This window comes from Buteo buteo, chromosome 13 (assembly GCF_964188355.1).
Source record: "Buteo buteo chromosome 13, bButBut1.hap1.1, whole genome shotgun sequence".
In the NCBI taxonomy this organism is placed as follows: domain Eukaryota; kingdom Metazoa; phylum Chordata; class Aves; order Accipitriformes; family Accipitridae; genus Buteo; species Buteo buteo.
The window spans coordinates 11,630,399-11,646,258 of record NC_134183.1 but is presented as its reverse complement, the minus strand read 5'-3'; the positions used below and the strand labels follow the sequence as shown (position 1 = coordinate 11,646,258).

Sequence of the window (15,860 nt, the reverse complement as noted above, 5' to 3'; positions counted from 1 at the left end):
AGTGCAATAAGCAAGTGAAACCCATGACATAAAATACTGTTGCTTTAAAAATTTGTGACCGGATGGTCTTTGTTAAAATAACATGCCAGAAATTAAAAGGAAAATTTTAAACCTGAATAGTTTCAGTGACCACATCAACACAAAAAAACCCAGCCTCACAGTTGATACTGGAGCAGCTGAGGCTGTGGTTCCACAGCAGCTTAGAACAGTCTCTTGGCTGCTACAGTCCCACTGACCAGCCAATGAAATGGGCCAGGATATGTTCCTTGGCCTTGAGAGCAAGCGTTGTGACACAGGTTGCATCCTCCCAGCTAAGCTCTCTTCCTCCAAAATGGTGACCACCTCTGCCCTGCCTGTAGGGAACAGCCCTCTCCCATGTACTGCTTTGACCTGTTCTGAGCACCATCCAGGAGAACGCTGTGCCATTGATACCATCCGTGACTGTGCCAGAGAGCATGCTGACAGCCAAACAGTTGTGTAAGTTATGTAGTTATACGTGGATGATCGTGGTACAGTGCTTTAACCCCATGCCCTGGGCTTGCTGGTTTACTACTATAGCTGTCCTTTCCCCTGCCAGGAGTTGTACGTATGTTTTTATTCCACCTGTGTTCCTGTGATTCTGTGTTGAAGCATTTCAATTTACTAAGCTGGCCTAAAAATATGGCTAAATGGAGGGTTAGCTGAGTGCCAAAGCTGCCTCAGGGAGGGTGCAGGAGTACGACGGCAATTAGATTGGCTTAGGCTGTCATGGAGCCACAGCCTGTCAGAGCAACAAACTCTATCATGCGGGTGAGAGTGAGCTGTGCCGGAGAAGGGGAGGCTGGAACTCCCTGTGCCAGCTGCTCTGCAAAAACTAATGTCTTGCAACTACATGCTGAAAGGCAGCAAATGGCATAGTCAGTGGAGGAATGAATAGCTCCTTAAATTGACTTTACTGTCGGTGAAAACATCACTGAACTATAGACTGCCTTTTCTTTCCCTCTCCCTCTTCTCATCCCCCTTTGTCATAATGCACAATGGAAAAGTATCTACTGAGCTGGAAGGGATGTAGAGGAAGGAGGTAAGGAAATTAGAAAGCATTCCTTCTATTTTCATTAAAACATTTATAAATATTGAGAATACTCTTCCATGATTTTGCTAAATTGTTTCTTCAGTGCTTCTGGTGAAAACTGTTATGTGCTCTGTCAGATATACTATATAGCACAAAGGTGACAACTAACTTTCTTCCAAGTATGTGTTTGGTATTTAAGTTAACTTGCATTAAGTTTGGTATTTAAGGTAAATTAGGTCTCCTCAGTATCTGGAAAATCCTCCCAAATTATAGTGTAGCTGCTTTGTAACGTAATAAAATAACTGCTGTCAAGAAGGCTTGCATTGCTTTGGAATGTGGCGTGGCCCTTTCTTCCTCTGTGGGATTCCTGATGGAGAGGCTAGGTTTACTCCTAATACTGGGGAATGATTGGAAAAAATCCAACAACCGTGTAAGCTCACAGCTGATATCAGCACTTTTTGTTCTTGCAGATTTCTCTGTTTTAAATTATATAGCTACAGATACATGGGTCAAGTGTGGAGATTAGTGGACTTTAGCCGCCTCTATGCCATTCACATTTGCTAGTGTAGGGTATGAATCCATGCCCTGTGATAGAGATGCGCTACCTCCCTTTTCCCTGAAAAAGTCTCTCAGGTTGCCGGGCATACTAAAATGCTAGTTGGTTTTGCATGTTTTTTCTTAAGAATGTAAACCTGTACCATACAGCATCAGTAATGGTAGTATTAATAGTTCTATAGTTCCCACTTTTTTTCTCAAACATAAACTTTGTAAGGCACTGGACAAACACTATCTTTTCACTCAACAGAGCAATTCCCTGTTTGTTTACAGAGCTGTATCTGCTACTTTACAGCCATTAAGTTACTATTTTGTGACATCTCACGCATTGTGAAGTGGCAGAGATATGTTAGACCAAACTGCAGGCAATTAGCTTGTGAAATAAATAAGTTAAATTCAGCATAGAATCAAAGAAGAATGGAAACATTATAGTGTATATGCAGATTGGTTTTGGCTTATAAAACTTTGTTGCTGTTGGTAACTTGTGCTTATTATACTTTGTATTATTGGAATATTGACTAGAAACTTCCTATAACTTTCCACTGAGTAGCCAATGAGGTTTGTTTTTCCGTGTGGATTTTTCACCCAAAATAAAATGGGGGGGGGAGAATTAATGAAAGAAAATAACATGTGTAAAATAGCCTTGTTGTGATGGGATCAGACAGGTCCCTGAAACTAATTTCAGTTAAGTTTTTGAAACGGAGTGAGGTTCAAGTTCATAATGTCTCAATATTATGTTTTTAAGGTTGTATGTAAAAACATAATATCACTCACAAATTAGTAAAGCTGTTGCAACTTTAGCACTTATTTTCATATCAGTTTCAACTTAGGTATGTGCACAAATTAGCAAATGAATCTCAAGAGACTGCAATTTATAAGATTTAAGTTTTCCATGCAAGAAATAGGCCAGAATGGGCTATGAAAAAGTCAGGTTTAAATAAGCATGTATATGTAATGGAAAATGTTTAGTTTAAAATTTGTATGGACAATGACTGATAAAAATCTTGACTGATGGCATTTTCCCTGTTTTTAACAACACAGTTGGTTGATTTTTTTATTTTAAATCAGGAAAGCCAGGTGTGAGAATAACATAATGGCAGCCCCTTATAAGGTAAAGCGCACAGTTTAAACTATTTTTAAAGGTTTTAAAGCTATATAGTGCACTAAGGAAAAATGTTTTCCAGGGCAATAAGAATCATATTATCATTTAAACAGGTTTTATCCTATAATAAAAATAGTCTGCTGGTTTTAAGGCCAAAGGAGCAGCCAAAAACCTTATCTAGCCTTTTAAAAGATAGCAACCTGACAAAGTCCTGTGGAATATGTGATTGTGATTCTGATCCCACAGGAGGATTAAGGAGAAGTAGAGCAAGATTAGGTGTTCTGGTGAAGTTAAGCAAAATGCAGCTCTCTTGTCTGTGTAGACCTTGCAAAAATTATTAGCTTCTCATAACAAACACAGGAGTTACTCCATGGCTTCCATAGTCCAACACAGACTTACTTGGGCTTATTAATCATCTTGATTTTTTGGTTGGTTTTTTTTTATTAAAAAGAGAACTGATACGGATGAGATGAACAATTTTAAAAGTTACTCATTAGGATTTTTTTGTGGTCAGACAACATCCTGGAAGGTCTGTTCAGGAAGTGTTTAGCAACCTGTTTATACCATGGGTTGTAACAAGAGGGAGATGACTTCCAAAAATAGGCTCCCTGTATGCCTAGCAGCATGGATTAAATGTCCAGAGAGCCTAATATGTCTAAAGACAGCTGGTCTCTTCCAGAATCTCCACAGGAACAGTGCTGGTTCTAGTGGAATTTGTTATCTGCTTGTCTAAAACTCAAGCACTGCGAACTTTTATTTCAAAACATCTCAGCAATTGGTGAGCTTTGCAATATCTGAAGATGACTAATGTAAAATTCTTGGCAACATCAGAGATTGTAAATAGCATCTTTCTTCAGCAGCAGATTTTGGGGTTCTGTTCTAACTCTTCTACAATTAACCCAGCTCTCCATTTTTTTTTGTTGGTTAGTAGTCTGACCCAAACTGAAAAGACTGAATTAATTACAAGCGAGTACCCTCAGTCGCAAAGAGGAAAATATCTTGGCCAGGAGGGAATAAACTTTCAGTTCCAAATGCGTATAGTATAATCAAAACAAAGCCTCACCAGCAAAGCAGTGGCAAAACAATGGTGCCTAGAAATATGATTGCTAGAGCAGAAAATCTATTTTCTGTTAAGGCCAATTATAAAAAGCCACCTTCATTCTTTGGCAAAATCTTTTGAAGAAATTGTTTCTTTTAGGGGAGATGCTTAAGCTTTGGTAGCATAAAACTATGTGTGTGAGCCTACAGCAGAGATACTGAGGAATCATGGTTAAAACAACGGGACTGAAGCCCAGGGGTTTCAAGTGTGATTTTGTTTCAGATTGAAATGACTTAGTAACCTGAAAGATACGGAGGAGAAGAAAAGGTGCTTTCAATGAAACAAGGAAAATTTAGAGGTGCCATTTGCATTGTGTCTTTGATAGTTGCAATTGCTAGCTATTGTTTTGATGGAACTTGTGGTTTCTTTATGCATTTATCCAGATTTCATAACCAAGCACCAACATTTGAATAGTACCTATTGTGTGTTTTGTTGGTTTTATAAATCATTGTCTTTTTCTTTTGCTGTTACCTACACTGTACTAGCACTACTTCCAGACTTCTTTGAATCATGGTTTCCTAGTTAGTAGTTGCGTCTCTAGGAGGCAGTTGGAGAAAAACACACTTGGAGATTTGAGAAGAGTGACAAGTAATACAGTATGTTGCAAAATATGAAATACATGAGCTGGCATAACATGAAATTGCTGTAATTTTCTAGGGAAGGAAAATAAGTTGGTTAAAGAAAGCCCAAGAGTCTTTGAGGGGGAAAAGTCTCAACATCTTTGAACTAACAAAAAGCATTTCCCTGAAGTTTGTAAGGTGATTTGGGGCCTGTCTGGATGAAAGACTTTATAAGTTATTTTCCTTGGCTTTGTTGTGAGTCCAGACAGTTATATCATTACACTAGGGTTATCATTTGTCCCATATTTCTCTCTCCCCACCAGGCATAGGCTCACCAACTTTTTGTCCGTTTCCCATAGTGACTCAGGCTTCTCCGTACGCTAGCATAAGATCTTACGTTTCTTGAAAGCATCACTAGTACTATGTGAATGGACTTCAGCCAGCTCAATGAACACATCTTCTTGTTGGGACGTTTCTTCATACTTGAAATCTGGGTCACATCACAGTCATGAAATGTGCTGAGGAAATATGACTGGCATTATTTGTTTAAAAGGAAATTGAAGAAAATAGTTGTTCTTGGTTCCTCTTTCTGTGGATCTGCCCACTGCGATCCAGCTTGTATGTCCAGAAATACTTGAAAGAAATGAATACATTTTCTCAGCAGTGAGGTGTGCATTATCTGAGCTGGTTGATAGTGGGACACTGACCCTGCCACTTGTAGCTCACAGATTCAAACCCAGGCATCAGTTGTCACAGCTGTTAAATTTGGTGACTGTTCACAGCTTTGTGTGTGTTGGTCACTTATCCATCTGTATCTACAACATAAACAGCATGCATTGATGCTCTTGCTCAAAATCTGAAAAAAAGTAAAAAAAAAAATTTACTGCCTTCTTGGCTTTGTGTAAAAAATGTTTCAAGAAATGCTGTGGAAGTAATGCAGGAAGAATATTGTGGTGGTTAAAATCGGATATATTCCATGAAGTTTTTCAGTGTGCTTTGTTCTACAGTGTGAATTTTTCATACTCATCAGCTCTGTGATGGCAAAAACTAATGTATGGGCACAGTTGCTCTGAGAGAAGGGAGTGTTTTTTGGCTTACTTCTGTCATTTGGAAGGGAGGTGTACTGTGGCAGCAGAAAAAAAAAATATTCTGTCAACATAGGCTGTATCCACAATAGGAGGTTAATATAATCTTTAGCAGCAGAAGCTCTGTTGTGTAAAAAATGTCGAGGATCCCAATATAGCTGACACAAGTTTCATCCTTTCCTCTTCTCTTACTATCTCACTTCTTAGGAGAAGCTCAGAGTCTCCCTCCCAATGCCATGGAGGGTGGCCAAGTAGGCTCACAAACTCTCTCTAACTCTGTACATCCCCTTTATGTGGTGTTGGGGAGCGCATGGTACTCTGTGAGATCCAGTGAGGATTTGTAGCATCTGTCTGATCTGCCTGGGAAAAAACCTAGGCATTACATTTGAACGCTAGAGAAACTGATGAGATAGAAAAACAAATAAATAATTAAGAATTTTTCACCTGATGTGTTCCTGTCACTCGCCAAGTTACACTCCTGAAGTGTGTTTAGTTGTCTTCATCCTCTAGAGCTCTTCTGGTGTTCAGGCTTCAAATATATAGTTTTCAGTGGTGGCAATTCAGTGTTATTACTGAGTGCCAAATTGAATGTAGAAATTGTTCAACACTATAATTTTAAATTTTCTTGTCAGTTATCTCTTCCTATTGTTCATCACTATTGTTCTTTTACCATCTTAAACTTTTTCCTGTATCAAAAAGCCTTAAACCCTGTAATTGTATGTGCCTCACCTAATTTTTCTTTTAATAGTTTTGGGAAAAATAGATAAAACAGTAGTACCATATGTGGTAGGAAAATAAATCATCCCTAACTGAAAATTTCATGGAGGTATGCTCTTATTTAGAAATATGAGTCATTCACAGGAATTTCTTTCCTGTAGGTACACTGTACCTGTGCCATGGAATAACAACAGTATTTACAGGGTAGCAAGCCTGACAACTTAGTGTGGGGGGACTCAGGAAAATGGGGAAATTATTGCAGCTGTAGCTCGTTCAGCTGCTGCTTTTTAATAGCCCCTTCATTTCTTATTTTCCTGTCTCACAAATTGTTTAATGAGAATTCCATTTAGTCCCTCTTTGCCATGTATTTCTCCTTTGAAGAATGAAGTTTTCCCCTTTTTTTCTTCCCGCCCCCCCCCCCCCCCCCCGACTTTCTGGGTTTGTTATAAATGTAGAAGGAATTCAAGAAAGGAGGGGTTTTTGAGAGTTTAAAATGTGACATGTATATAGTACAGAAATGTGGATTGAGACTTTCAATGTTCAGTATATTTGCTGTTAATGTATTTAGTTGACTTCAGGTTCATGATGTTGTGGTAGTATTTCAGTATCAGCTTCTCATGATGAGCAGGAATTACACTATGGCACAGAGAGAGGATTGAGCTGCAAGCTCCTGAAAGAGAATCTGCTGAAAAGACAATTAAAGTACAGAAATTGCGTAGGATCATTTAGTGTAATCCCACGTGCAACCTACTGTATGACTGTTCGACTTTGGTCTTAGCACACCTCCCTGGCATAACCGAGGCAGCAGTGTATGTCAGTCTTGCCTGAATGTGGCTAAGTGAGATACTTGGTCACACAATCATTTAGTCAGGCTCTTCACTGAACGGCATGCTGTGGTGAAATCCAAATTGTACGTGTTTGAGGAAGGAAATTCATGTACATGTTTAGACTTGATTATTTTGACTGGGAGAGTGTGTTAAGTATTGTAGCCTGCTTTACGCTTGTTTCAGATAAGAAACACAAATATAATTCAAGTAAAAACTGTCCACTGCCAAATGTATCAAGCATTAGGAAAGCAAACTTCTGTCATTGAGAGGATTGTAGGTAACTGTTGCTAAGTCCATTAGAGATATTTATAACTGCAGGCTTGATACCCAGGATGTGAAATGAGCCAAAGAACTCTCTGGCAATAGTGTACAGATGAGTTGAATGGTTCCTTGCTGGATAAATACATACTCACCATTGACAAACATTAAATTGGTTCATCTTTTGTCCGCCTAATATTTGTTTCAGTTCTAGAAAAATCAGGCAACTCGTAGTGTAGCAAATTTTAACTAGTATTTTCCTCCTCAAATTGGAATTTCACTAGTGTCAGTCTTCTTTCAATGTTTTGCAATTTTGTCTAATTCCTTTTTACACACATTTGTTTTTAGTATAGTCTTGTTTAATTCCTACCCAGGAAATAGCAGTCATCTTAGATTTCTCACCAGAATATTTTAAGACTGCTGTTTTATAAAGTCACATTGCAGGATGTTTTCCATTTTTTCAAAATTTATAAGTAACATTTTATTGAATGTGGTTTACATCTTTGAATATACTAAATCCTATTATATTTTAGGGTTCATTTACTTAATTCCTAATTCCTCATGGTAAATGGTTATCCATTGTCAATCAAAAACTTGAATTAGTTCAGTGTAACCCTCTTCTTACCTTTTGGATTTTTTTGAACTAGGAAATGAGAATTAAGAATCTCACTTGTGTATATATTTATATACTCAACAAGTATATTTTAAGGAGTCCTGACTGTTTCAGTTCTGTGTAATACACCCTTTCCAGAGAGTTCATAGCACAGGCGATTTGAAAATTGGGTTAACTTGAGACCACAGTTATGAGTGGCACAAAAGCATTACTGTATAGAAAAGGCTTAAGAACATCAATCCTCAGACCTCAGGGTGGGTGTTTAGGTTAGGGTATCCTCCCCTTGTGCTCTACAGAGGGATCTGGACAGGCTGGATCGATGGGCCAAGGCCAGTTGTATGAGGTTCAACAAGGCTCAGTGCCGGGTCCTGCACTTGAGTCACAACAACCCCACGCAACACTACAGGCTTGGGGAAGAGTGGCTGGAAAGCTGCCTGGCAGAAAAAGACCTGTTGGTCGACAGCCAGCTGAAGATGAGCTGGCCATGTGCCCAGGTGGCCAAGGCGGCCAACAGCATCCTGGCCTGTGTCAGAAATAGTGTGGCCAGCAGGAGCAGGGAAGTGATTGTTCCCCTGTATTTGGCACTGGTGAGGCCGCACCTCTAGTACTGTGTTCAGTTTTGGGCTCCTCACTACAGGAAAGACATTGAGGTGCTGGAGCGTGACCAGAGAAGGGCAACAAAGCTGGTGAAGGGTCTGGAGCACAAGTCTTCTGAGGAGCGGCTGAGGGAGCTGGGGTTGTTTAGCCTGGAGAAGAGGAGGCTGAGGGGAGACCTTATTGCTCTCTACCTGAAAGGAGGTTGTAGTGAGGTGGGGGTCAATCTCTTCTCCCTAGTAACAAGCGATAGGACAAGAGGAAATGGTCTCAAGTTGCTCCAGGGGATGTTTAGATTGGGTATTAGGAAAAAATTTCTTTACTGAAAGGGTTATCAAGCATTGGAACAGGCTGCCCAGGGAAGGGGTTGAGTCACCATCCCTGGAGGTATTTAAAAGACATGTAGCTGTGGTGCTTAGGGACATGGTTTAGTGGTGGACTTGGCAGTGTTAGGTTAAGGGTTGGACTTGATGATCTGAAATGATGCTGTGATAGCCTTGGCAGATGTCACAGAGATCAGGGAGTTCTTGGACTGCAGTTGGTGGGACTGACTGTGCTCCATACTGCTTGCTTGGGACTTGGCTTCGCGCACACGCTGCCTACCTGTTTGCTCCAAGACATCAGGTCCACTTTGAACCCGGTGCTTCATCACAGTGAGTACTCTGAGAATGGAGCCTCTCGTGATTCCCAGCTGCCCTCCATCCATCTTTGGACTTTTGTCCTATTCAGCTCTCCAAAACACACCAGCTCAGTAGGCTGTGTGATGTCTAGCTATGTCACTCGCGAGGTGTGCTGTGTGTTCTCCACCACCTGCTCTGTTGCATTACTTGGATGCCCATTGATTCCCTTTATAAACGGATTTAACTGGCATAAAAATGAAGTAATTTTTTTCTCTTGTTGGCTTAGCGGACTAGCCTGGTCTCTGAGGAGGAGACAAACTCTGAAATGAGTGTGGGAAAGAAATGAGGAGGGAGCAGGAGCAAGCCACTAGGTTCCCTCATGTCATCCTACCATATCTTAAAGTACCTTTGAGAAGTTTGCTCTGATGATTACATATTCTTGTACCTTTTATTCCTATGTCTCTCTGATTTTATTCCCCTTTTACCACTACTCCTCAACTTCTCAGCATAAACATGTTTCCTGTATCTAAGGGACCATCATGGGTATAGGCTGCCTCATTGCTCTGTTCCTGTGCCTGGCAGGAAGGATTGCAAACAAAAACCCATTCAACCTGTGGAATGCAAAAAAAGACTGGTTAGTCATTCTGGATGGCATAGGGCTGGCTGGCTGTCATGTCAGAGATGTGAAGGAGCTTAGCATGCTGGGGCTGTTGATACCCATTTGAAACCAGTTGAAGCTGGGATGGTTGATGTGTTTACGACTGCTGTCTACACTCCTCTGCTCACTTCTCTGCCCTAGAGATTGCTGTCTGTGATCTAATATGTGTCCCCTTGCAATATACAGATAGAAGAATTTCAGAGTTATAATTCAACCAAATTAATTCCTAAACAGGTTGATAATACTTTAATAAAATTCCGTTTTCAAAGCATGGAAGGACTAGAGCTCCTTGGAGAGTTTTAAGAATATTTTTAACATGGCAAAACAGTGTTGTTTTTCTCTAACTTCATTCCAACAAATTGCTAACTATTTAACTTGAAACATTGATATATTTAAACTGTTCAGTTTAAAAGTTTAATGGCTATTTTCTGTCTCAGGCTGTATTTCCTGCTAGGGTTGTGAATTAGTTCATCTCCCACATACAAGAACACTGAGAAACCTTAAATATAATTGTTCTTTTTTCAGCCGCCTAGGATAATATGATTTTGGTAAGTCGTACTAACTTAAAGTACATGATTTAATCCACACAATGTTGATAAAAAATAATGCTTTCCTCAATATTTCTGAAGTGAAAATACATTACATGTTTTAAGGTATCTTTGGACCATCCTGTCTGTTGATGTTTGATAATTTCTTCAATTTTATAATTAGGTCCTCCTGATTTTTACAGAAGTACAATAGGAGCATATGTCTCGTGTTGTGGATCCTTCCCACTATAAATTATACCAAAAAAATGAATCTGGCAGCAGTTCATAAGAAAGAAAAGGCAAGATGCAAGTTCTGATAACAGGCATATTTATTTTACGTCTTTGTATAAGAATGTTATTTTTATCTTTTTATTTTTCTAGTGGTAAGGAGTAAGAACAGAAAATTGGATTAAAAATCTTTGGGGATTTTTTTCATTATTTCTCTGCATTACTTTTTTGCACATACAGTAGATTCTTTTAAATTAAATGCAAATTTTATTGCAAAGATTAATAACGAAAGGACACTCTCATGGACTCAGAGTTTTAATGCTTCTGTTACTAGAGGGCGCAAGATTATAAGGAACCAGTTTTTATAAATTTAGGCTACGGTTTCTCTTGTCTTTCCTTAAACCTCACATATCAGTCCACTTTTGCTGTAGTTACTTCAGTCATTTAAGAATCTTGACTTGTCCTTTTCCTGTCTGTAAACAGTTGTTGTATTAACTACTGATGGAAAATGCTGGACATGTACGTATGAAAAATTAAATCCCGTGTTTGCTGGCAGTTAAAACAAATATTATAAGTTACTAAAATATTGCACTCTTGATGATACCAATTGAGTACTTTTTTTGCTAAGTCTTCTAAAAATGGTGTCAGCAGTTATGTTATTCTTCTTTATCTGGAACACCTTTCATTTGAGATTGAGATTTATCTAACTACAAACAAATGCAACTGTGTACAGTTTTTGGACTGTTTTTGAAAAATATTATCACAGTATTTCTATGTCTGTGAAACATACCAGTGCTACCGTTGCCTTTTCTTAAACAAGATAGCTGTTGTGACATGACTTCTATTTTAATTGTACAGATTATTTGTTCTGTCTATTCAGCAATAAGATATGTGCTAAATGAACATCAGAAAAGCAGATACTGTTTCCTGTTGCAATACGCATATGCTTTTCTTTAAAAAAGCTGGTTTTGTCATGACTTAAGCTACAAAATGCATATTACTGTCTTACCAGTATTTCTGTGCATTACAACTCAGATGAATTTGTTCTACTCTTTTCTGCTCCTGATCTAGTATACGCATAATTTTAAGCACATGAGTAGTCCCATTCAAATCAACCCAAGTGTGAGCTTCAGTCAACTGAAGAAGGCATATCCCTCAGTCCAGAAAAGCAGTTATATTTATGCACAAATTTGACTATACCAGCAGTCCAATTGAAGGTTGGAGATAAATGGGTCACATTCCCTGGAATGGCCTTTTACTCTGCTTTAATAAATATTGCCCTTGCATGAGTCTTCCTGTGGTGTAATTTTATTCCTGAATACAGTTGTATTGAAGATCAATCTTAGGTTCCTTTGTTGAGCTGCTATGTCCTCACCCATATTGAATGCATAGTCTCATCTATGATTTCTTCTTCTGTGAACACTTGACATGAATTTAGATTTATGCCTTATCTCAAATTTGATGTAGAGACTTAAAATGAAGTATTGTGAAGAACACAGAGCTGGAAAGGACTGCCTAGGTCATTGAGTCTAGTCATTTGATACTGAAGACACCAGGCACCACACAATCCTTTTCATCTTAAAAGCAGGTGGATTTTTTTTGTTCCTACTACTCAGATTGGAGGGTTATGCAAAAACCTCCTTGATCTAATGGTTAGGTGTATCCATGGCCAGATTATATTCACTTGTTCTTCTGCCAATGTTATGCTTTAACTTAAATAGCTCTTCTCTTTGATTTAAATTAGGCCATATATATGGATGTAAAAGCTCAGTGCATCAGAACACTGTCAGTGTTATATAATTTTTTGAATTCATGATCTGAAGCTTAATACATTTCTTCAATGACTAAGTATTCTTGTTTTTTCCTTTTATAGCTTTACATGTGGTACACATGAAAATGAGGCTGAGAACGCGGAAAGCTTCTCAGCAATCGAATCAAATTCACACACAACGTGCTTTGAGGGCAAAGAGGAAACATTCGGAGGTGGAAGAGAGCTTACCTGTTGGCGGAGGAAAACAACAGAAAAATGAAGCTGGCTTGTTGTCTTCAATCAAAAAGTTTATTAAAGGAAGCACACCCAAGGTACACCATCAGTGGATTTCTTCTTTTGTTTTTAATTGGGTTGTATTCAGTTAAATTTGATTTACAACCATTTCTATTAAGAATAAATAAACATGTGTAATATGGTAGAAGCAAAACATTCTTGTAAAGAATTAGAAGGCAAAAGTACCTGTGATTAGTTATGTCAGGTAACAGATATTTAAAAAAAAAAAAAAAGCAGACTTTCAAACTCTACAGGAGTCAATTGTAGGTGTATTTAAGACAATCCAATAAATCACAGGATTTATTACCTAGGTATTTCTTTATGAAAGTGTTGACTAATAGATTTGGTAGATTTTTAATTTCTGGTTTAAGGACTCTTTGAATTTGGGAATTATCAGTACTGGCAACTAAGAAGAGCAAGTATGTAAGCATAAATTTGCTCAATATTTTTAGTTGTTTTTGTTGTGTTTTTTTTTTCTCCAAAATTGTTTAGGAGTTCTTCAATCAATAAAGGTCTAACCTCACCAATTCAACTATCATGAAATTGATACAACTACTCGGTGTATTACTGCAGTGAACACTGCCACCACTTAGTGGATCAAATTCAAACATTGTCAGGGCTAAACCACTAGATCTCATCTGTCTTGATCCAGACAGAAATCTGAACTTGCTAATCTTCACATGTTAAAACCTGTTGAATATATGTTTTGAGGATGAATTTTATATATATATATGTGTGTGTGTGTATATATATATATATATAAAACTTTGATAGGCTGAATGTAACCTTGCAATTGCTTCAAAAACCTGTGATTTTTTTTTCTGTAAAGAGACGCCAGTTAAAAAAAAAAAACCAACTACATTCAGTCCCAGCAGTCCAGATATTGACATTATGTAGCTGTAAATTGTAAAGAAGAGTAGCCATGAAGTCATAACTGAATTAAAATGTATCCCAGGTTAACTTTATGTTAAATAAAAATATGATATAAATTCAAAGTATTTTCTGGTTTTTGAACTATGTGTTGAAACAATAATTTTGTAACAAGCTGAAGTCAAAATAATTTTAATTAAGTAATATTAGATTCTTAAGTTGTCAAAAACATAGTGAAATTTAGTATTTCATGGCATGCGTTAATTACCTATCATAGAAACATTGAAGTAATGACAAAGAAATACTTCAGTAAAAATAAATGGTTAAATGCACATTTATTTTGTTTTTCATTAAACCAGGGCAATTATTCTATTTTACATTCAGCATCTATATTGTAGCTCAGTAGTGCAACATTTTGGCTGCAAAACCACTGCAACAAAATGCTGAAATCTAAGCAAAACGTTTTACTTTGGAATTTTAAGATAAGTGAAAGATGTCTGGTTTTCCTTTCCTTTGTCTCTTTAAGGTTTTGTTAACTTACTCTCTCCTCCTCTTCTCTTCCTCTCCCAAATCTTTGGATTACATTTCATTCTGGTTTTTTCTTGACAGGTTTTTGAGTATAAAATGCTCACATTTTTCTTCTCTTTCCTTTCATGTCCTCTCCTGTGCCTGTAGCAGGACTTGGAGTGGTTCCAGTGGCATTACCATGGCATGATATTGATACTGTCGGGCTATCTTCCAAAGCGCTAATGACTTAACAAAGTAGTCTTGTGGCTGCCATGGAAACGTTATAACTCTTGAGATAGTGTATGTGTACAACTTGCATAGTAGTTCGTTTATGGGTACGTTAAAATCTAGATCACTGCTGAGGTTATATGGATTTACAGCAATAAATGTCTTCATAACAAGTATATCTTGACAATTTTGATCATAGTCCTAGGTCATTTATCTGGTATTGTAAAGATGTCTTAGTAGAAATACTCTTTAAACAAACAAACCCTGAAAAAACCTTATAGCTCTTTAGTTAGAGAAACCAGAGACTAAAATGTGGCTCTTCAAATGTGGATGGTGGTAGGTCTGATCTTGAGGTCTTTTGCTAACTCATGGCCTCCATGCAAGTCAGCAATAGTATGGAGTGTGCAATAGTATTTGTCATTTACAAAACAACAAATCTGATATACCAGAAAAACTGATACATGTATGAGTACAGGAAGTACTATGAAAATTTTTAAATGTTAACATAGGAAATGTTGTAGAACTTGCTGTTGCAAGTTACTCTAAACTTGTTTGATTCTGGGGGTTCTAGCACTGTCAGAAATTGCATTGGCTTCGAATGCATTGTCATTACTTCTAGTCTCAGTTTAGGCCATTCCTTAATACATACATGGTTTCCGAAAACAACCTAAAAACAAATGAAATGTTTGTGTCAGTGTGACATTGTCACGTTCCTTATGGCACAGTTATTGATAATAATAGGTTATATTGCATTGAATAGATCATAGCATTCAAACAGATCATTATATAAATGCATATAATAGGTACATTTAATTCTATATCTGTGCAATAACATTTTCAGTGTATAAACCAAGTAGTACAATAACATTATATGTCATTTCACCTTTGAATTCTATCAACTAGTACAACATGGGCACAGCAATGTGAGCTTTCCCACTACGTCGTGATGGCTCCTCTTCTGGAGGATGAAAGGGGTCTCCAGATTTAGTGAATTCTTCATGCCTCTGCTGATACCATCAGCCAGATTTCCTGGTTTTGTTGTAATTTTTGTAATGTTTCTACACTTGTTTTCCATAAGGCAGAATGACAGCACAACTCATTTTATGAAGGTCAATGGACAGCTTTTAGAAGTTAATTAATTTATCTCATTTTTTTCCCTGGTGTTGAACATTTGAACAAATGACCTAGAAGATGAGATACCTTACTGTTCTTTTATCAGTTCAGTGAGACATCTGTTTTCTGTCATTATATGGATTTATGGTATATACAATATTATTCATTCTAAGTGGTAGTAATTAGATTGTTCTCACCAAGGTTGTTGGTCAAGGACATTGCCAGTAGGAAGCTTTTGGGATCAGTGGTGTTCACTTGTCTTCTGATGATGGATGTCAATACATTTCCATTCTTGTTAGTATTTCTTTTAGCTACTGTACTGTTAGCATGGGCTTTAGAATAATTTTTCTAAAAGATCTATTTACTTTTTTTTTTGGAGCACACAAACTGTTTTTCTCTTTTCTTTTTAAAGATGTGAAACAGCTGCTCCAGAAAGGTAATATTGTAATTCTAAAATTGAAATTTTAATTAACTTTGATATGGTCTGTGGCCTTGTTATTTATTTTGATATTTAATTCCATTTATTTTGCATTGTCTCACACCTTACATTTCACTGTATTCTAGATGGTCATGTTTTAGATTTCAGATTGCCATTTTATTAAGT

At 37.5% G+C, this 15,860-nt stretch overlaps 1 protein-coding gene across 5 annotated transcripts in view; it reads left to right on the top strand.

The window, feature by feature from the left end:
• CTDSPL2 (CTD small phosphatase like 2) overlaps window positions 1-15,860 on the top strand; it is a 45,583-nt gene that overhangs the window by 10,289 nt on the left and 19,434 nt on the right. For 3 of the 5 annotated variants that reach the window (XM_075044722.1, XM_075044721.1, XM_075044725.1), the window contains exon 2: window positions 12,368-12,576. In XM_075044722.1, coding sequence (XP_074900823.1) covers window positions 12,385-12,576 — 192 coding nt within the window. In that variant the 5' untranslated portion in view covers window positions 12,368-12,384. Of the gene's footprint in view, window positions 1-10,110; window positions 10,288-12,020; window positions 12,083-12,367; window positions 12,577-15,860 lie in introns of those variants that run through there. The other 2 variants (XM_075044724.1, XM_075044723.1) reach the window with 2 other exon arrangements.